The following is a 21,728-nucleotide window of genomic DNA, read 5'->3' on the forward strand; positions in this document are numbered from 1 at the left end:
CCTAGAACAGTTCTATGCCAAAATGCTAGCTTGGAGATGTAAAGAACTTTTCAGGTCATCTAGTTCAACCAACTCATTTTTGAGAAGAGAAAATTGAACCTGGTGGTGGTTCAAAGACTTGACTAAAACCATACATGAGCCAGAGTTTGAATCCAGATCCTCTGACCCCAAATTAAACTTTTTTTATATTTCATGATGTCTCTACTACACATAAAGCTTCATACAGAAAATTTGAATAAGTTGTTTCATGTCACTATAAGAATTTTCCCCTAGAAGTGGGCCTTAGATGGAAAGAGCCTTCCAGTTGTTTTTCAGTCTTTCAGTCATGCCAGCTCTTCATGATCCTTTTTCTTATAAACTGCTTCTATCTGGGAGAATGAGAGACGTTTGGGATATGGCTCATGCATGTATTACATTTTCTTAGAGCCACAGATGTGAGTAGAGTGAAAGATAAAATGAAAAGGTGGGTGAACAGTCCTGAAAAAGGTTGGACATGTAAATCTTGAAATTTCTCAGACTTGTGAATGTTAAAAATTTCCACATTGGGGAATTCTCCATTGGAACAATTCCCTACTGGGAACATTCCCCATTTTGACAGTGAGAACTCTACTTGGATCAGAAATGGGAGGACCTCTACTCCACCCGTACTTAAGGACTGCTTTAGGGGAGAAAACTCCTTGCTGAACAATGAAAAGTACTTTAACCCATACTTATAATGAGGCAAAAAGATCTTTAAGCCATGCCTATTTTTAGAAGTAATACAAAGGGATGCTAAGTACCTATTAAAGGTCAGGCAACTTGTAAAGTTGCCAGGAGCAAAGAGGTGAAAACTTATTCAGAAGTTTTTCTGCTACAAACTTACTAAAGGGATTAGTCAACCCAGCAGTGTTTTTAGAATGGGTTGTCCTTTGGAAAACGTCTACTATGATTGGTAGATGGAAGAACTTAGGGGAGGTGACATAGGAGAAAACCCCCTATATAAGAAAAAGCAGAATCTCTTAAAAGAGATCCTTTTGGAGGATCACTTGAGGAGAGGCTCTGGAGAAGGGAAGCTCTTGGAGGACAATCTCTAAGGAGGTCTCACTGGAGCTTCCTCTGAGGGGACTCTGTCCCTCTGGAGGCTCTTGAGAGAGACCCTTTGAAACAGTCTCTGGCTGGAAGGCTCTTTGTGGAGGACTCTGGCTGGAACTCTCTCTGAGGATACTCTGTCACTAGAATCCTTGCTTAGACAGACCTTGTGGTGAGTGATAAGAGACTGACTGACTGATCTCTCTCCCTTAAGATTCAGGTCTAGGTCATGTTGGCTTAAGGCCCTTCATATTTATTTCCTTTTTCTCTCCTCTCTTTTCTTGTATTATTAATTAAATTCTCTATAAAACCCAGTTGACTTGGGTATATTCATAACTGGGAATATTTCCCTGGCGACCACCTTATATTTGATTTAAAACCAAGACACTATAGTGAAACATATTTTCTGCGGTCACAAATTTACTCACCCACTCTTATATCTACTATAATTTAAGTCTTCCACTATTTTAATCACTACAGTTTAAGACCTCAACCATTTTAACTATTACAGTTTATGGCCTCCCACCATTTTAAATATAACAGACAGAACCTTACATTGGAGGTTTCTGTTCTCTCTGAAAACCCAATACACTCCCTACTTGAGGAAGTAAAGGAAGGATTAGAAGTAATAAAAAGAAAGTAGAAAAATTAAAAGGAACTAAGTATAGTATCTTATACAATGGGATAAGTGAAACTTTATGGGATGCTATATATTAGCATTAGTAGTTGTAAAACTCAGTTTTGATTCAATTGAAATGTCTTGAATCTAAATCATAATGTGGTTTCAAAGATATTCCTCAATTAACAAAAACAAGAGTAGATTGAAACCTAAAATAAAGGTATTATCTTTTCAAAAATTTGAAAATTGTAGACCCTTATGAAATGCTTGAAATAATTAGACTTTGTAAAGAATAATGCTGAGTATGATTGCATGTGGGAATAGAAATTTGAGTGTAATTTAATAGATTCCAGTTTTTGTTTTGTTTTTTTGGTAAGGAGAATTAGAAATTATTAGTTGTATACCATGATAATCAATTCTATTGTATTTTAATTTAAAATCTAAGAATTTTTGAATTTTTTGTTTGAGATTGTATTTTTATAAAAATTCAAGATTTGATTTTGTTCGAGAAAAGATGTTCAAGAAAGAAGCTTGAAACTTTTATATCCAGAGAATGAACTGTTGCAGAAAGATGCCGAAAACCTACACTTCATCAAGATCAGGAATGAACTTTGTATATGATTGATTGAACTGAACTTTGATTGAACATTTATTGTAAATGTACACATTTATGCCAAAAGGGACTGCCCCTAATTTGGCTTTCTGTCAATGCACCTAGCAAAACATTGGTTTTGCTTTCTTTTCTTTCCTATTTCCTCCCTCACTATTCTAATTTCTCTTAGAAAATTGAATATTGTGTATATCTATAGTTAGAAGTGCATTTAGGATTACAAATTGATTATGTTAAATGATCAATGAGGAGACTAGTCTCCCAATGATCATCAGGGGGGATTGTAAACCTTAAAATTTCACAGACTTATGAATGTTAAATGTTCATAAGGGATTTGAAATAACTTTTGAAAATAGTGGTCTATGTGAATAAAATATTCAATCCATATAATCACGATTAATGGCAACTAAATTGATACAATATCTACTCTATTCAGACACTGTACCACAATCCTTTGTTAAAATAAGTGGTTAAAATAAGAGTGAATTTATTTGTATGACTTAAAATGTATGTTTTTATTAGATTCTTAGTATCTCATTCTCCTCTGCAAAAAATAATAATTTTGAATAAATATCTCATTTTCCTCAAGGGGAAATGAGAATTTTGAATTTAATTTTTAATATGTTTTAAAATTGAAATATTTCATTGTAATAATGCAGAGTAGGAAAAAAGAACCCTTGGGGGAAAAGGAATGTTGAGAGCTCTACAGGTGCATGAGGCAGGAACGACAGTTGGAAACTGGACAGGGACTTCTGGGAAATTCTCCTGAGGAGGGGGTCTTGAGTGTGGAGACACTGAAGGGAGTGGAAGGAGGAGCTGTGGAAGGAGGGCCATTTAAAGACACATTTGGGGATTTCTGTCACTGACAGAAATCCTAAAATCGCTGGTTCTTGTGAACAAACCCAATTTTGCTGAAGACTTTCATTTAATGAACTATTGTGATACTAGACTCAAATCTGTGAGCAGTGCTCTCTCCCCTTTTCTACCTCTCCCCTGCCTACAAGAAAACCCTTTAGTCCAGTAATTATATTATTTAGAAAATATAGTTTTAGAATAGATTTGGGAAGGGAAGTTGGACTTTTGAAATGTGGCAAAATCTGTCTACTCAGAGGATGGACCTTTGAAAAAGGATGCAGAAATTAGGGTGTACTACAACCCTCTAAGCTTTACCCACTCTTTCCTTTACCCCAATCTCAATTAAATCAAATAAGCAGTCAGATAGTGAATTCAATCTCATTTTTTTACATTTAGAGAATAAGCTCATTGGCAGACTCTGTCTTGCTGCCAGCTTTCAAGAAGACACGAGGGGGAGGCTTGTGAGTGTCCCAAAGTAGCACATATCCAGATTGGGGTCCCACATACCTCTCCTTGTAAAAACTTCCCCACCACCCTTGAGGGCCAGCATGGTCATCAATAGGCAAGCCTTCACCGAGTAGAAATCTCCATTATGTCTCCCTCAAGTAATTCAGGAACTCCAGGAGGGAATAGTGAGGGAAGCCATTTTCATCAACCCTTTCCTCACTGCATTCAATGCTCATTTCTCCATCTAAGGAGTGAGAGTCTCCCAAAATTACACTACGTAAATGTTCTTACCACTCAAACATTATAATGGCTACCTGATATGAGCTTGAGCACAAATGTTATGATTGTGTTGTTTTATAATAGGATACTCAATTATAATTTTTATTTAGTTTTATCTGATATTTTATTTTTGTCTCCCCCCCCTTAATAGGGCTTTGTTTCATTACCAAGTCTACACTCTTTGATAACCAGGTACAAACTTTAGTTAAGTTCTGTTATTAACTTTTATACAAGGTAAGCCAATTCTGAAAGTCCTTCTATTGCAGAGGAAATTTCCAAGAGACCCAAATGACTGAAGTCTACCTCATACCCCAAGACATGATGGACTACAAGAAATGGAGTACTCTTTCTTTTGTAAGAACTGCTTGTAGAATAATGAACTAGAGGAATTCCATGTGAACTGGAAAGACCTCCAGGAAGTGATGCAGAGTGAAAGGAGCAGAATCCGAAGAACCTTATACAGAGACAAATTCACTGTGGTACAATCAAATGTAATGGACTTCTCTATGAGTAGCAATGCAATGATCCAGGACAAATCTGAGGGACTTGAGAGAAAGAACACTATTTACATTCAGAGGAAGAACTGTGGGAGCAGAAATACAGAAGAAAAACAACTGCTTGATCACATAGGTTGATGGAGATATGATCAGGGATATTGACTCTAAATGATCACCCTGGTGCAAATATCAATAATAGGGAAATAGGTCTTGATCAATGATACATGTAAAACTTAGTGGAATTGCTCATTGGCTACTGGAGGGGGGTGGGAAGAGGGGAGATAAAGAACATGAATCATGTAACCAAGGAAAAATATCCTAAATTGATTAATTAGATAAAATTTTTCAAATAAAAAAATAAAAATTTAAAGAAATTTTTAAAAAGAACTGCTCATTTAAGGAGACTGCCTCCTTGTGACTCTTTATCAATGTATGTTGTCCTTTGTAAGACTTGCTTGCTGAAGGGGACTATTTACTTGGGCTTTTGATGATGTGCCAGTCCCTGTGTCCCTACCACCCTCTTTGTTCCTTCCCTATTCTGAGGATCTCAAACTAAGGCAGCACACTGGATTATTGCACCTCTGTTACAATGTTTTTTTTTTTTTGGTAAAAATATCAATTTATTGATTATACCAACATTTATCCAATAAATTAATAGGCCTGTGATCCCTTTGATGATCAAGGACCAGGAAGTTCCTTCATGTCGGCATATAAATACCATTTGTGAACTCATTATTCAGTGCCTCTCTTGGACATCTCTGATTGGTGAATAGTTAATAAAGTCTTGGACTCAGAGACCTCAACTCCTCCATCATTACTTCATCACAGGAGAGAAGGATATTTGCCTAAATGAGGAAAATATCAATATACCCTTTCATCTGAAACATGGTTATGAGACAGTGCTTTAAAATGGGTTAAGGTTCAATATGACTGATCAGTCATGCCTTTAGTCCTTTCAAAATTTTGTCAAAAGGTTCCAACACATTTTGGTAGCTTGGGGGCCTGGGAGTAACACTAGCTCGGAATCAGGCTGTTTCAGTCTGACCTCAGGAGGCTAAAAGGTAAATGATTTCACATAGAAATGTTACTAATATATAATTAAATGACAAATAAATAATAAAATTCAGTGTTAATTTTCCTCCACTCCTAATGGTCAATGGCCGATTTTGATCATGGAGGGAAATGATGACATTATTTTTAGAACCTCTATACTGGCTCTGTCTCAAAATGTTAAAACAAAGAAAACCAAAGACAGATATTGATTGAGTTGCATATGAATTGCCTCTTTCCCAGGAATCTGAGGACTGAAGTTGAAGAGGACAATCAAACCTAAAAAGCAGGAAGTCCCTTCTAGCCACCATCACCTTTGGCTATTGTGTCTTCCTCAAACTTCTGTGAATTTAGCATAACTTAGATGTTGTTCTCCCCACTTTTCCCTGAAGTCTATTCAAGTATCTCTTTTTCTGTAGTTCACTGGTAATCCTAGTACTATGTAATTCTATGCAGATTCCCAAATTATTACCTGTCTGCCTCAGGTAAAGACCTGTTATTTTAAGTACTTTAGTTGGTCTGTATTTTTTCAGATAGTATATATGTGACCACAGCCTCTCTAGCCTCAGTTTCCCCATCTGTACCATCAGGGGAATGAACTAGATGATAGTTGACTCAGTTCTAAAGCTATGATCCTGTGTTCATTTCTAGTTCTGAAATTCTGTGTTCTCTGTTCTAAAGTTCAAACTAACTCTGGTATTCTTTGCCTTGGATTCCTTAAAGGTAGCGTGCACATCTTCCATTTCTCTGTATCCCCCACAGTACCATCCATAGCTCTGGGCAAAGAGAAATGTTCATGAAAATCTAGGTTTTCAACAACGTGAGAAAAATTACCTAGGTTAGTCCAGAGAGGGTGCCTTGAGAGAGCTCCAAGTCAGGATCCTGACTCTGGTCATATACTAGAAGAAAGGGAGCACAGTATCTCTACAAGGCTTGCCAATCCATCATAGCTTCAGCATCCACATTCCCAGTAAGTCTTGAATCCAGCTTTCTTAGGAAAGGGAACAGCCCAACACCTTTACCCTGCTACCATGAAGCTATTTCCCTCCAGGCTAGATTTCAGGGCAAACTCAGCACCTTAATTCACAGAGACAGAATCATTAAAATCAGATTCCAAAGTTCTTCACCTGGATGATCCTTTGACAGGAAAGGTCCTCGATCTCTTTGCTGGAGAACCTCACCTATACAGGAGAATATTGTCATGGTTACAAACATACTTACTCATGTCCTCCTTCAAAGTCTCCATAGTGCAGATACCCAGCACCCAACTCGGGACTATTAAACTTTCTAACATTCTACTAGCACCAGTCCAGCACTAAGATTAGCCCTCTGTTACTTCTCACTAAGCCAGTTGTGGGAGAGCTTTACGGTAAAACCCTGGATCTGGGCATGTTGCCCTTGTCAAGAAGTGTATATCCAACAGCTTAAAAATAAGAGAGATTTATTCACTTGAATGTCAAATGGTTTAATCAAATGATTAAGTCAAATGGAATAGCTGAGGGAGGCAGAATGGGTGGAATGCTGCTGCCTAGAGGAGATATGTTGTGGCTTTATGTACCCTCTTGACAACAGGACCTACATGACTAGAGATAGGATGATGATGAGATGCTACTGGGTCTCTGGAACCAAAGATGGGTCATGTGATCATGTCATATGCCTCAAAGTTAAACGGGGGTGAAGATATCTGGGATATAAAATAGATGCTTATCTATTTTGTTGCATTTTTATTGCATTCCATATTTATATTTTATTGCATTCTGTATTTATTGCATCTATGAAATAGATACAAGCTGAGAGGTTCCTTTCTGTGCTCATCAAGCATGAGGGAAGAGAGGGGCAGCTGGGTGGTTCAATGAATTGAGAGCCAGACCTCCAAATAGGAGGTCCTAGGTTCAAATATGGGCTCAGATACTTCCCAGTTGTGTGACCCTGGGCAAGTCACTTAACCCTCAGTGCCTAACCCTTATAACTCTTCTACCTTGGAACCAATGCACAGTATTGATTCCAAGATGGAAAGTAAGGGCTTTAAAAGAATGAGGGGAGAGACCAGAGGGGATCTTCCTCTTAGCTCAAAGTCACCTTCTGTTGGCACTGCAAGAATGCAAGGAAAAATGATTCTTTTGTGTACTCTCTGATCTGGGATACAATCTGGTATTTGAAGGTTTCTAGGGGAAGCCTGTACCCCCATATCAGGCCCAAGAGGGTTACCTTACTATGAAAATCCCAGCCATTAATGGAGAATGGGAGATTCTATATAATTTTTTTTCATTAATCATCTTCAGATACAGAGGTCTTTGCCATATCTAATCTTCCATTCAGTTCAATTCATTTATCACTCACCTGCTATGTGCTGACTCTATTTCCCCCTATAATTTCAGATTATTGGGCAAAGAAGAAGGAATATGGGACACTTGAAATGAAATCAAGGGCCTTTTGAAAAGATTTTAGAAATTTCATCTATCTCCCACATTTCAGAGGCCTGGAAACTGAGTCAAAGAGAGAGAAAATAACTTGCCTAATGTCACACAGTCAGTACTAGAGTTGGGCTCAAAATCAATTTCAATTCACATGACAATTTTCCCCCTGAACTCCTACTCAGATAGAGTAATAGGGAGAAGCTAACAAAGCCCCTTGGCTCCCAGGATTCATTCCTTTGAGAGGAAATTAACCAGCTGGCTAAAGTAGACCTGGTTAATTATGGATGGAGACTCCAGGAACTCCCCTCCTTGACTTGACTAAAGGTAGAGAAAGAGTCAGAACCCCCATCTAATGAGGTCTCTTACACACACCTCATCCCAAAATTGTCTCCTTTTAAAGTCACACACAGAGAGAGAATATCACAAGCGTATCTAAGTGCATGAAGTCCTGTCAGAGAGCTGAGACAGGGAGGCCACCCATTGGCCCAAGTTTCACCTTTGCAGAACGCCATGCAAACTTTGAAAGCTATGAGCCCCCATTCCATTGAGCCCAAAGCCAAGAGGAAGGAGATTTAGGTGAGTACTTAGGGCAAAAGATACAAGCTTTTCTCCAGATGGCTGATAGCATCAGAGGCACTGGGAGGAGGTGAGGCAGTGCCACTTTCTTATTGCTTTTAATGAACTTGTCCCATTGAGATCTTAGGATTCTGAGCTGAAAAGGAGCTGAGAGATGAGACCTTTTTATTTCATAGAAAACAAAACCAAGTCTTAAAGAAGGGGAAGTGACTTGCTGAAGATGGAACTAGGCACAGGATCATAAGATCTTATGTTTAGGTTGGAAGGGACCATAGAACTCATTGAATCCTACATGCTCATTTACAGATGAGGAAACATGCCTGAATAGGTTCACACAATTGGCTCCCCAGTTTTCCTAACCTGTTCCTTTGTAAATAACAATGATGATAATGACCATAAATTTGCATTCTTATTCTAATTTTTACATCACCTTGTTTTCCAAAAATATCCATCCAGGCTCTGCTACTCAGAATTGTATGCCATTTTTTAAACCCTTACCTCCCATCTTGGAGTCAATACTATTTATTGGCACCAAGGCAGAAGAGTGGTAAGGGCTAGGCAATGGGGGTTAAGTGACTTGCTCAGGGTCACACAGCTGGGAAGTGTCTGAGAGCAGATTTGAACCTAGGACCTTCCATCTCTAGGCCTGACTCTCAATCCACTGAGCCACCCAGCAGTCCCCATTTGGAGTTTCTTGGTAAAGATGCTGGAGTGGTTTGCCATTTCCTTCTTCAGCTCATTTTATGGATAAAAGAAACTGAGGCAAACAGGGGTAAGTAAATTGCATGAGGTCACACAGCTAGTAAATGTCTGGGGCAGATTTGAAAACAGAAAGATCAATCTTTCTGACTTTGAGCCTATTTATTTTGCCACCTAACTACCCTCAGCATTTTACTTTACTAATAGCATTTTTAAGTCCTTTTCCTTTTTTCTCTTAGACTTATTACTTTCTTTCTCCTCTTTCTATTCCTTCTCAGTCTTCTCTTCTACCTTCTCTTCTGCCTCTTCTGCCTTTTCCACTTCAACTTCCCCAATAAAAGGAAGAGACTAACTAACCAGCATAAAGCCTGTAGTCATATATTCATGGAGTTTATTTTTTGTCTTATATTTTTCGATGGAGATCAGCCAGGAATAATACTGGAATGTCATGACCCTGCCATTCTTATATATTGAGTGGTTCTCAGATTATTACAGAAAAGCATTTATTCCCCTTTGGTAAATGACTTAAAATATTGTGATATAATCACTTGTGGTTGACACATTAAAAGTGTCTCCAAGAAAATGCCAGTAGCAGAGAAGATGAGTAAGTTGTTATGTGTCTCTGTGTTCACATGATCATCATTTCTTCCATTCATTCTCTGTCTTGGGGAAACTTTTCATTCAATAAAATTTAGAGATCATTAACATTGACTACGGTGATCTATTTTGTTTAATTACTCTTAAATGTGAATGGACAAATCCAAGAACTTGTAGGTAAGTTTGGTTAGTAATAATGCTCCCAATCTAGTACAGTTGAATTGTAGATTACTCAAAGGTAGCTTATCGTTTGTGTATTTGAAGTATAGAGATTTATCCCCTTAACAATGAGTCAAGGATGCCAAAATTCTGGTATGTGTGTGGCCATCTGTTCATGTGTTTTTAGGTTAAATAAGTTCTTAAACTCTGCACTGCAACCTGAAGGGGTATGTTTCACAATTTCTCCTGGATCTATATAATAATCTGTATTGATCAATGAGTCCAGGTTTCTTAGGGTTGACCTTTAATTTCTGTATTCAATGACATGGTTATGAATATAATAATAAAGCTCCTTAAAAAACAAATCAACATGATTCAGATTTCCTGGCAGATATATGAAGTTCCATGAAGGTTTTACCTAGAGAGCTTTTTAGTTCCATTTTGTATCTAAGCTATTCCATAGGTTCCTTCTAGATAAAATACTTTTGGCTACACATGGCAAATCCATTGGTATATATCTATTGTGAGTCTTTTCTATCATTTGTGAAAATGGTACCAGTTAATGTAAATGTTAACATTGCAGCTATTATTATCATTATTATTATCATTATTCTAGACTTTACCAGCTAATATTTTTAAATACTTATTTTCCATTTTAGAATTAATACTGTATATTGGTTCCAAGGCAGAAGAGTGATAAGGGCTAGACAATGAGGGTTAAGTGACTTGCCCAGGGTCACACATCCAGGAAGTGTCTTAGACCAGGTATGAACCTAGGACCTCCAATTCTAGGCCTGACTTTCAATGCACTGAGCCACCCAGTTGCCCCTACTAGCTAATATTTAACTCTATTTTCATTGTGAAAAGTTTATCGAGCATAATGTTGTCATATTGAAGTTCATGGCAAACATTTAGAATAAGAAAAACAGTTAGCTTTTTAGGGGGAAGCCTTGATGTACATCCTTGAAATATTTCTAACCCTTCTTTAGGACCCTTCTAGTCCTGTGTATTGCAACTTGGCATATTTAAATGACTGCTGGCCTTAGAAATATGAGACCTGAGTTGAAAAATTGGTTCCAGCATATACAAGCCAGCTAGGAGACCTCATCAAGGCACTTAATTTCTCTGGTAAGTTTTCTCATCTATGCAATGAGATTTCCCATCTTGCTAGTCTCCTAACATTTTATTCCTCTCCATATACCCTACAAGCAATCATTCTATACCCCTGTTCTTCCTGGAATGCCACATTCTATCTCGAATCTTCATGCCTTTACAATGATTGTCCCCCTTCTCTGCAATGGTTTTGTTCCTCATCTGAGTCTTTTATAATTCCAAACATTAGAATTCAGAGGCTTTACCTATCACTCGCCGATAATGCTAATGCCTTTCCCTTTTAGAGGACCTTCCATCCACCTATAAGTCTCTTGTATTGATAGATGTGATAGATCTGCCTCATTCAAATATATAATCTCTTGTCAGTCACCCAAAGAGATTTTGTCTAGTCATCCATATAGGAAAAAAATTGATGAAAGCCTTTTCAGTTGATATTCTTCATATAAATAGAACATATAAATATATACAATTAATAGATATAGAATGCATATTGTATATATATGCAAATGTACATACAAATGTATTCATTATCTAATTATCTTAGATAGCAAATCCTTATATAAGTTGATCGTTTTCCCCCATTTAACTGCTTCTCTTTTTATTATGTGTGAATTAATTTCTTTATGAAAAAACTTTTCAGTTTTGTGCAATCGAAATCATTTATTTTTTCTATTGCAATTACCTCTATACTTCATATAGTTAAGAATTCATCTTCTAACCATAATTTGAGAAATGTGATCTGATTTCTCATGGTATGATCTATAATATTAATTGACTACTCCAATTAAAAAATATTGTGGAATATTACCTAAGATTTTCGCCCCAGCTTGATATTCTGCCAGACTTGCTTTCATTTTCCCAGGAGCTTTTATCAAATGGGAAGTTGCTTCCTAATTAATGCTTTGCCATTTATCGAATACTGAACTATTGAGTTCCACTGTCTCTGACTCTCCTTGTCTAGTCTGTTCCATTGATCTACCTCTATTTTTAACCGATACCAAAGAGTTTTCATTATTGCTGTTATACAATATAGTCTGAGGTCACAAGGCATTATTCTACCTTCATCCCTATTTCTTTTATTACTTCCCTTCATATTCTGGATCTTTTGTTTCTCCAGATGAATTTTGTTATTTTGTCAAATGTTGCAAAGTATCCTTTTGATAGTTTTGTGTAGTATTAAAGTGAAAATTGACTGTAATAGTATTGTCAGTGTTATTATGCTTGCACAGACCAATCATGAGCATTGAACATTCCTCTGATGATTTAATTTGTTTCTCATATTCATAAGAAGGATTTAATAATTGAAACTATACTCGTATTATGTGTGTTTTGGCAGACAAATATTGGATAAATACTTTATACATTTTGTAATTATTTGGAATGAAATTTCCCTTTTCTATTATTGACTCAGATTTTCTTATTATATGAAAATACTGCTGATTTTGGAGGATTTATCCTGTAGCCTGAAACTTCATTGAAACTATTAATTATCTTAATTAGGATCATTCAATTGACTTTATATCTCTTTGAATAGGTCAACTTTTTGGTGAACTGGTTGGTAGAAAGGAGATCCAGTTGTAATATATGAGGATGATCATGTAATGAAGAAGGTGCTCTGAGGTGAGGTGGCCCCTTAACTCCTTAGTGCCTCTGTACATCAGACTTAGCCTGGCCAAGATCATCTTGCTTTGACACTTTATCTATATTAGTTCTAACTATATATAAATTATCATATCTGAATATATACTCTGCAATTTATCAAACAGTTGTTTTTACCCTAGTCCCCAGCTTCCATGGTATAAAATGAGCAAGTAGCCTAAGATGACCTGTAAAGTCCCTTCTCTCTCTAGTCCTATGATCCAATCATCTTTTACTTATAAAGTATGCAATTATAGAAATATTTGTATATATCCTTGTATCTCAACTAATATAAAATGATTATGTCTCCTATCTACAGAAATCAAAATTGTTTCCTTAATTTCTATCAACTATGGTTATTAATTACAAGACACAAATATTTGATGGCTACTTAGTGTTCTTTTATATAAAGAAGGGAATAGGGGGAAGCTGGGTAGCTCAGTGGATTGAGAGCCAGGCCTAGAGAAGGGAGGTCCTAGGTTCAAATCCAGCCTCAGACACTTCCCAGCTGTGTGACCCTAGGCAAGTCACTTGACCCCCATTGCCTAGCCCTTACCACTCTTCTGCCTTGGAACCAATACACAGTATTGATTCTGAGACAGAAGGTAAGGGTTTATATGAGAGAGAGAGAGAGAGAGAGAGAGAGAGAGAGAGAGAGAGAGAGAGAGAGAGAGAGAGAGAGAGAGAGAGAGAGAGAGAGAGAGAGAGAGAGAGAGAGAGAGAGAGAGAGAGAGAGAGAGAGAGAGAGAGAGAGAGAGAGAGAGAGAGAATAGATTCACAAGTAATAACAATTGGTAAGGTATAGAGGAACAAATAATTTGTAAGGAAAACAGCACCCTGGGTTGCCAATGGGGAATTGAAATAACTCCCTCCTCTAAGCTCCTTGATCTCCTAGAAGGAGATGGGGATAGAAGTGTCAGAAAGAGATTGTTCACCAATTTAATAGAGGGAAGCTTTGACTTGTCTCTTTTAATGGTTAAGAGAATAGAAATAAATTCTATTCTGAAATCTCCCCAGTAAACATCTCATTAATTCTCAAAATCTCCCCAGTAAACATCTCATTAATTCTCATCTGGATTCAGAAGAGTTTCTTCTCTGCCTCTGAACTTCACCCCCTCAAAAGGAACTTTGGGGGTCTTAGAGGAAGGGGTACAGAATATGCCACTAAAAGGTCCACTTGACCTTACCCACTATAATTCCTATGACACTGGGCAATCACGATGGAAATTTTTCTAGCTTCCTTTTCCCTGAAGCATCCAAAGCCAAATTGAAAAAGATATTGACTCTAAAACAAAGTCCTGGTCCATTCATGGAATCTTCAGTCTCTTCAACAGTACCTTCCAAGTGTAAGCCTGAGGAACCAAGGGTAATACATTAACTAGGCCTAACTTCCTATTTTCTTTGTTAGGTGAGATGTCTTCTCCCAGATCTTTCCATCTCAACCAGTCTAGCTCCACAGAGTTTGTGTTCCAGTTATTCACAACTTCTCCCAGAATCCAGGCCCTTCTCTTTTTCTTCTTCCTCCTCCTATACATAATGATCCTCTGTGGTAACAGTGCCATCATCTGGGCAGTGTGGACCCATACATCCCTAAACACCCCAATGTATTTCTTTTTATCCAATCTGTCCTTGATAGAGATTGGTTACACCACTACTGTTATACCATTGCTCCTCTCCAACATCTTTGGAGCCCAGAAGCCCATCCCGTTGGCTGGCTGTGGGGCCCAGATGTTCATTTTTCTCACCTTTGGTGGTGCTGATTGTTTCCTATTGACTGTCATGGCATATGACCGCTATATGGCCATATGCCATCCCTTGCACTACACCCTCATCATGACACAGAAGCTATGTACCCAGATAGTGTTTGGATCCCTAGGACTGTCTGTCTTCCTTACACTGCCACTCACAGCACTGGTTTGCTCTCTTCCCTTCTGCGGTCACCACCAGATCAATCACTTCCTCTGTGATGTCACTCCCGTTCTAAGGCTGGCCTGTGGGGACATTCACATACACCAAGCAGTCCTTTATGTAGTTAGTATCATTGTGCTGACCATCCCCTTCACTTTCATCTGTATCTCCTACATCTTCATCGCCAACACCATCTTGCGCATTCGCTCCACTGAGGGACGCCAACGTGCCTTCTCCACCTGTTCCTCCCATCTCACTGTGGTCTTGCTGCAATATGGCTGTGCCAGCCTGGTCTACTTTCGGCCCAATTCAAGAACATCAGAGGATGAAGAGCGGCAGTTTTCCTTAGTCTATACTTTTTTCACTCCCCTACTCAACCCTCTCATTTACACCTTGCGAAACAAGGACATCAAAGATGCTTTGAAAAAAGTCCTGAGCAAGAAAGCTCCCTCTTAAACTTCCTACGAAGGAAGCAGAACTCTTATAGCTGTGAAACCAATTAAAAAGTACAAATCCATAGGTATCCCCACTTTTCCCTTTATAAATTTCCATAAATTGCAGTCATTGCTCTGAAAGAATACAAACATATCAATATGTGTTTGAGTATACCATGTGAAATATGAGTCTAAATCACTTCGGCATTTAACTGCTCATTAATTTTCTATATACAGTTCTATGAAGAAATCTCATGACAGTTCTGATTAGCATTGCAGTAAATATGTAAGTTAAAAAGAGGAGTTATTTTGACTATATATTAATCATACCAATACAAAAAAAATTAAGTCCCTCCAATTTTTTGATTTCCTTTTATTCCATCATTATATTTTTAATTTGTCTCCAAACAGTTCATAGCCACTTGTAGAAATCTTAGTTCCCAAGTAGTTTATGGAGATTTTTTGTTTTTTTAATGGTATTTTTATTCAATGTGTTTTTTCATCTTTAGCATTAGAAAATATCGTTAATAATAATGGGCCTGCATTAAACTTATTCTGTAAATTATTGAATTTATTCAGTGTCATTTTTTTTACTCAGCTATTTGGATTTGCTATATATGCTTTTATTCTCTCTACAAATAATATTTGATCTTGTATTTTCAACATCAATTCTAGGATGCCATAGCTAGAATTCTCAAAGCAATGTCACAATTTGTTATTGGCAATATCCTGAACTCAGTTCTTTCTGCCTTTAAGGCTGACCCTCTATTGTAAGGATGATATTAGAAAGTAAGTATTGTTTTATTAGTTTAGGGATATGAAGGAAAGTGGTTAGCTTGAGAAAAGAACTGGAGTTTGAAGCAGAGCTGAGAGGGTGTGTTAATTTCAGATGTGACAGTTATAACCATTTTTCTATGTCAATTACTCTCTGGCAGTTAGGAGTTGGTCTCTGGCATTTGGCAGAGACACAGAGACTTTCAGGGCTGGAGGAGGTAACATCTTTGCCTCTCTCTGTCTGAGGGAAAGATTTGAAGGAGCTCAGTGTTTTCTTTTCCCAACTTGGGAAACACTAGTGACTATCTATTGTGGTTTTTATAGATTGATTCAATTCTGAGAAGACCAAAGAAAAACCTGGTCTTTGGTTTGGACTCTGATAGACTCAGAGTCTTAACTTGATTCTTTTTGAGATTCAACCAGCTAGCCTTTGCTATTTTATAATTTGAAGGCAAAGTTAAGATTTGTAAGGATAATAGTGGTAGTTTTTATTTAGATAGTATAAATTTGAGTTAGATCAGGGAGGATTAGTGTAGCCTGTGAAACACAGGAGAAGTGGTTCCTTGCAGAACCAGGAAGTTTATTTGGGTAGATTTAGAATCCCTTAGAATTAGAAATCCTTTATTTGTCCTTATATAGTTCAATAAATACTTTATTTTTATAATAAGAGTCTCTTTAGCATCCTTGCAGCTGGCCCTGAAGGGAAGTTCACATTTGAATTTCACTTCATCACTGAGGATACTTTTGATTACCTCTATCAAAAGTATATGAACATTTTTGAACAGTTTTTCTATCTATTTTGTGTAGATCACCATTTTTTAAATATTTTTACACCATCCACCATGTCATGTTAACTTGAATCAATTTGAAAGGCTTTTAATTTTTACAAATAACTAGCTACTTCATTTGCATTTTCTAATTTAATAGAGCATACATACCTGTAACCAACATTCCCAAATAATATTCTTAATTTGTTTTTCCATTTATAGCTTTATTGACATGGAAACCCAGACAGAAGCATTTTGTTTATCCATTTTTGGATTCATGTGACACCATTTTAAAACTAGTCTTCAGTTTAAGCAAAATGAACACTGATATGCACTTCTCAAAAGTTAAATTCATCCTACCCTACATGCTAATCTTGCTCCTTCCCATGGCCAACCACAGGTAAAAATGAGTCCCTTTTCTAAACAAAATCAGTTATATTTTTTGCAGTATGAATCCCATTTGTTGTATTCTATTTGAAATAGTCATCCATATGAATCTTCCTGACACTATGTATTTCTAAATAAATATTTCTCTGATCTAAATTTGGTACATTATGGGGAGAAGCCATAGAATTCTCCCTAATAATCCTTTTGCTGGTGCCACACCAAAGGAAAAGAGAATTCTTTCAATGTGCATCTTAGAGGTATTAAAAGTGGGCTGCCCGAGGGTTCCCTCTATGCTTATGTAAGTATCTGGATTCCTATTGTTTGGTTTTTTCCCTACCAAAAATTTTTTAAATTTTCTTGTGTCGATATTGAGACAGACAGCTATCAGCAACTACTCTAGAATGTCCCCCACCCCACAACTCAACATAATATTCCAAACCTCAAGGTTTATTGAGTGGGCTATTGTGAGAGGAGCATCTAAATTGTCTGTATTGCCAGTCTGAGGGGGAGGAACTCCTTTGAAGAGTCTACAAGGAGTGAGAAGCATCTGTTGGTCCTATCCAAGGCAAACGTCAGTCTCCAGACTGCCTGGCAAGGAAATACTCTCCCTCGCAGGTTAAATACTCAGGTGGCCTGCATGTTGTAGATCAGCATGACTTTTGTCTTTGACCCTCTTCTCCCTGTTGACATCTCCGATCATGATACTTCTGTCAAAGCTTGACTCTAATCCCAGGAAAATATTATTATAGACAGAATCTTACCTTGACAGGTATTGCCCATGGATTGAACTGTTACTTGGCCTTCTGTTCTTCTGACATGATATCTGTTAGTCTGAGTTGAGATAGTCTGGGCAATACCATTCTTTCCATTATAATATGAAGTAAAGGGAATATAGCCTCAACACTTACTAGTTGTGTGATCCTAACAAGTCACTTAATCCTGTATAATGGGGAACTGTCCTAGAGGGATGTTAGATGTTACAATCCACCTAGGAATTCCCCAGGGCTAGTTAAGCGCACAACCCTTGGCTTATGGAAAAGGGAAACTGGTAGGTAGGACGCTAGTATTCTTAAAACTAACTCCACCCAACTTCTAAGTCCCCTGATTAAGGAGAGCCTTCTGTTCTTCTCTGGGCCCTGCCTACAGCTCCCTGTGCTACCTAAAAACCCTCCCTCATGCTATCTGACTTTTTCCTAATCCTTCCACTAGTGATTAATAAAGAAAGGGGAAAAGACTGGGTTTGGCTGCTGCACTAAGTAACCCAAAGTTACAAATGGAAATCTTTGGATTACCTTTGCCTAAGAGGAATTCTGGCAGATGGACCACTGGCAGATGATCTTTGGATTCAGGGAAATTGGTTTCCTCCAGATAAATTCTCTACCTAGAAGTCAAAGATTTCTCCATGAAATCTTGACTATCCAGAGAAAATCTCTCAGAGCAAAACCCCTTCTTCAACTTGATGAAAATTCAGGCAGAGAGTCAAAAAACCCTTCTAGCTTAGATGAAATCCAAGAAGGAAGTAATTTCAGTTATTTTCAGATCAGACTCCCACAATTCCTTTCCTACCCAGAACCCTCTCCCAGGACTTATCTCAAAATTCCCTTCTTTCAACTAATCCTGGAAACCAATCTATCCCTAACTATATTCCTAAATCTGTTTGCCTCAATTTCTTCATCTGTAAAACAAGATAGAGAAAGAAGTGGCAAGCCACTCTAGTATCTTTGCCAAAAAAAAAATGGGGTCACGTAGTGTCAGACACCACCTAATAACTGAACTACAGCAAATATATAATAAACATATGCTTGTTTGCTTTTTCTTTGTATACCCAGTGTCTGGGACATAGTAAACATTGAATAAATGGTTGTTGACTCATTTATAACTGTAGAAATTTTAATATTCTGTGGGTACCAAAGTAGCTTTCACATTTCTTTTTCTTATCCTTCATTCCTACTATTTGACTAATCCATATAATCCTCTAGTCACAGGTTTCTTCTTTTAGCCTGTCTTTTAAACCCCTTCATGCATGAAATTTGTCCTTCTTTATATGCTACAGATAATTATGTCTACAGCATGTCTCTCCATTGAATCATAATTCTGATCCCTTAGGGAATATGATGTTCCATGGTTGCTAGCTATAGAGCTTCCATTGATCAATGAGTGTGTTTTATTTTTAAAATGGGATTTCATTTCAATGGTTTAGTCATCAAAAGTGTTGTGATTTTTTCCAAATACAATTCAAACCACTCTATTCCTCTGTTAAGATCCAAGCCAAGGGCAGGGGTAGGGAGAGGTGGGTAGCTCAGTGGATTGAGAACCAGGCCCAGAGATGGGAGGTCCTGGGTTCAAATTTGACTTCAGATACTTCTCAGCAATGTGACCTTGGACAAGTCACTTGACCTCCATTGCTTAGCCCTTCTGTCTTGGAAGCAAGACAGTATTGGTTCCAAGACAGAAAGTAAGGATTTTTAAACAAACAAATAAATAAATAAAAGATCTGATCCCTGCCTCGTTGTCCATGTGCATTTTTTACACAAGATACATGTATCTTGGATACTGACAGGCCATCTCTATAGGTTATCCATTTAATTTTGAAGCACAGTACATACTAGGTCTTCTTCATCCATTTAGTTTTTCCTGTTTGAATAATAAGGCTAACTCTGTGCGCTGAATGTAAGTCTTATTTAGGAGACTCTGTGGCATTGTCATTCAAAATCAGGAGAAATTGGAGGGCATCATCACATACAAGGAAACTTTCCATTTTATCTTGCTGGGGGCCATCAAGCCACAATGTCAAGACATCATTACACATGGAGGCCAGGAGGTCACAAAGTGACTACTTGGCAGGATGGAGACATCCGCTCAGCCCCACTCTGTGTGACTTCTCTCACTAACATCCCTTATTAATAGAATTACTATGATTATTGTTCTCTCCCTAGCTTCAGGAAAAATAACATAAGAGCAAATACTTGCACAGTATTCCCCCAGAGTACCACCAAAAGATCACCAAACCTAAAAGACTATCATGGGTTAACTTTTGCTTAGGCATATAACTCCTAACAAAAGCTGTGCTCAGAAATCCCCTATTCCCATGCACAGAGACAAATTCTCCTAAGCCAGTATGTAAATCATCATAGGGATAGGCTTAAACACTATGCCTTAGTACATCATGCCTCAGTGACTTGATTGACTAACCAAAATCCATCTTGGAAACTCTCCAATGAAATTCTGAAAAACGATTAGTTAATATTAAAACTGAATTGGGTTTCTATTGCTCCTTTGATCCATTAACTTGGCCACAATATTTGTCGATTGTCTTCACAGATTGTTAATCAGACGATTTGTTAAAAGTTAATGTATCACTTATCCAATTATCTGAATTTGAGCATGTATGGTGAATATGTATCCATTGGGGTATAAAAATAAAGGCTAACCCTGGGCCTGGTGGAAGCAGTTCCATGCAAAGGTTGGCCCCAGGCTCACACACATAACTGTATTCCATCACTCATTTATGCCTTTGCTGTCACATCTGGCTGATAACCCCACCTCACACACACACACACACACACACACACACACACACACACAAGCCACAGGCCCTGAGCTCAAGGCATTATCTAATTTGTATTCCGACCAAAGAAAAGATTCAAGGATCAGCTAAAGTCCAACTTGAGGTGGGCTGGCATTACACCAAAGCAACTAGAACTCGCTGCCTCTGACAGAAGCAACTGGCAAACCCACATTAACCATGCCGCCGCCACCACCTTTGAAGATGAACGACGTCGACGTCTTGCCGCTGCGCGTGAACGCCGACACCAGGCCACAGCCGCACCTCCCGTAGCAACTGGCGTCCCATGCCCCATGTGCCACAAACTCTGCGCCTCAGCCTTTGGACTCCAAAACCATATGAGGGTACAGCGTAGATGAAACTGCACAAAGACAATAGTCATTCTCGATCACCGAGAGACTACCACTACTACTACTACTACTATTCCTCTACATACATATCATTTCCCTAGAATAGAATATAAGTTCCTTAAGGGCAAGGGCTCTTTTGGTTTTTATACTTATATCTCTATCGTGCAGGACAGTGTTTAAAACATAGTGTAATTTAAATGGATACTTGTTGAATTGAATTTTAATCCCACAAAACATTTTAAAACCCTCAAGCCCTGAGATTTGGCAAAGAGCCAATAGTTCTCTTTTCTCTTCACCAACTCAAACACTGGAAATCCAGGAAGTGAGGATGAGAAACAAAACAAACAAACAAAAACAGACTATAACAACCAATAACTAAAACATCTTCACCACTTAAAGGTCAGAGTCTAAGCCACTGTGCTGACACCCTGTGACTCAGTGGGAATCGACACATGATGATGTTATACGACCATTCCAATGCTCAGCTTGAGGAAGCCTTACTTGGCACACACATTTTAGCAAAGAATTAGACAAAGTTTTTAATTCTAGACTCTGGAGAATATATAATGTTTGACTAAATGATTAGACAATCAACTGGACCATTCATGATTTGTTCATTATCTGGACCCAAATAGTGATCATTAATAATTCAGTGTCAGTTTGGATGGTGTCTCCAGTGGGGCTCCCCAACCATCTTTGCTTGTGCCTATGCCATTTAATGTTGTTTTGTTTTATTTAAAACAGAGATGGTGAGCTTAGGGAAGATAGCAAGCACAAAGCTTGGAGTCCCACCTAAAACTAGTCTGGAGAACAGAGTTAGGATTCAATTATATCTTAACAGGTTGGAACCTGGTGTTGAATCAAATAAACTAAAATTTAATAGAGATAATTGTGAGGTCTAACTTTGGATCCAAAACTT

General features: G+C 37.8%; 1 protein-coding gene across 1 annotated transcript; it reads left to right on the forward strand.

The window, feature by feature from the left end:
- Nucleotides 1-14,037: 14,037 nt before the first annotated feature.
- LOC100026143 (olfactory receptor 10Q1-like) lies at nt 14,038-14,988 on the forward strand. The gene has a single exon (XM_001376820.3). The coding sequence runs from the start codon at nt 14,038-14,040 to the stop codon at nt 14,986-14,988; it is 951 nt and encodes a 316-aa protein (XP_001376857.3).
- The last annotated feature ends 6,740 nt before the right edge of the window (nt 14,989-21,728 follow it).

This window comes from Monodelphis domestica, chromosome 6 (genome assembly GCF_027887165.1).
Source record: "Monodelphis domestica isolate mMonDom1 chromosome 6, mMonDom1.pri, whole genome shotgun sequence".
Lineage (NCBI taxonomy): Eukaryota > Metazoa > Chordata > Mammalia > Didelphimorphia > Didelphidae > Monodelphis > Monodelphis domestica.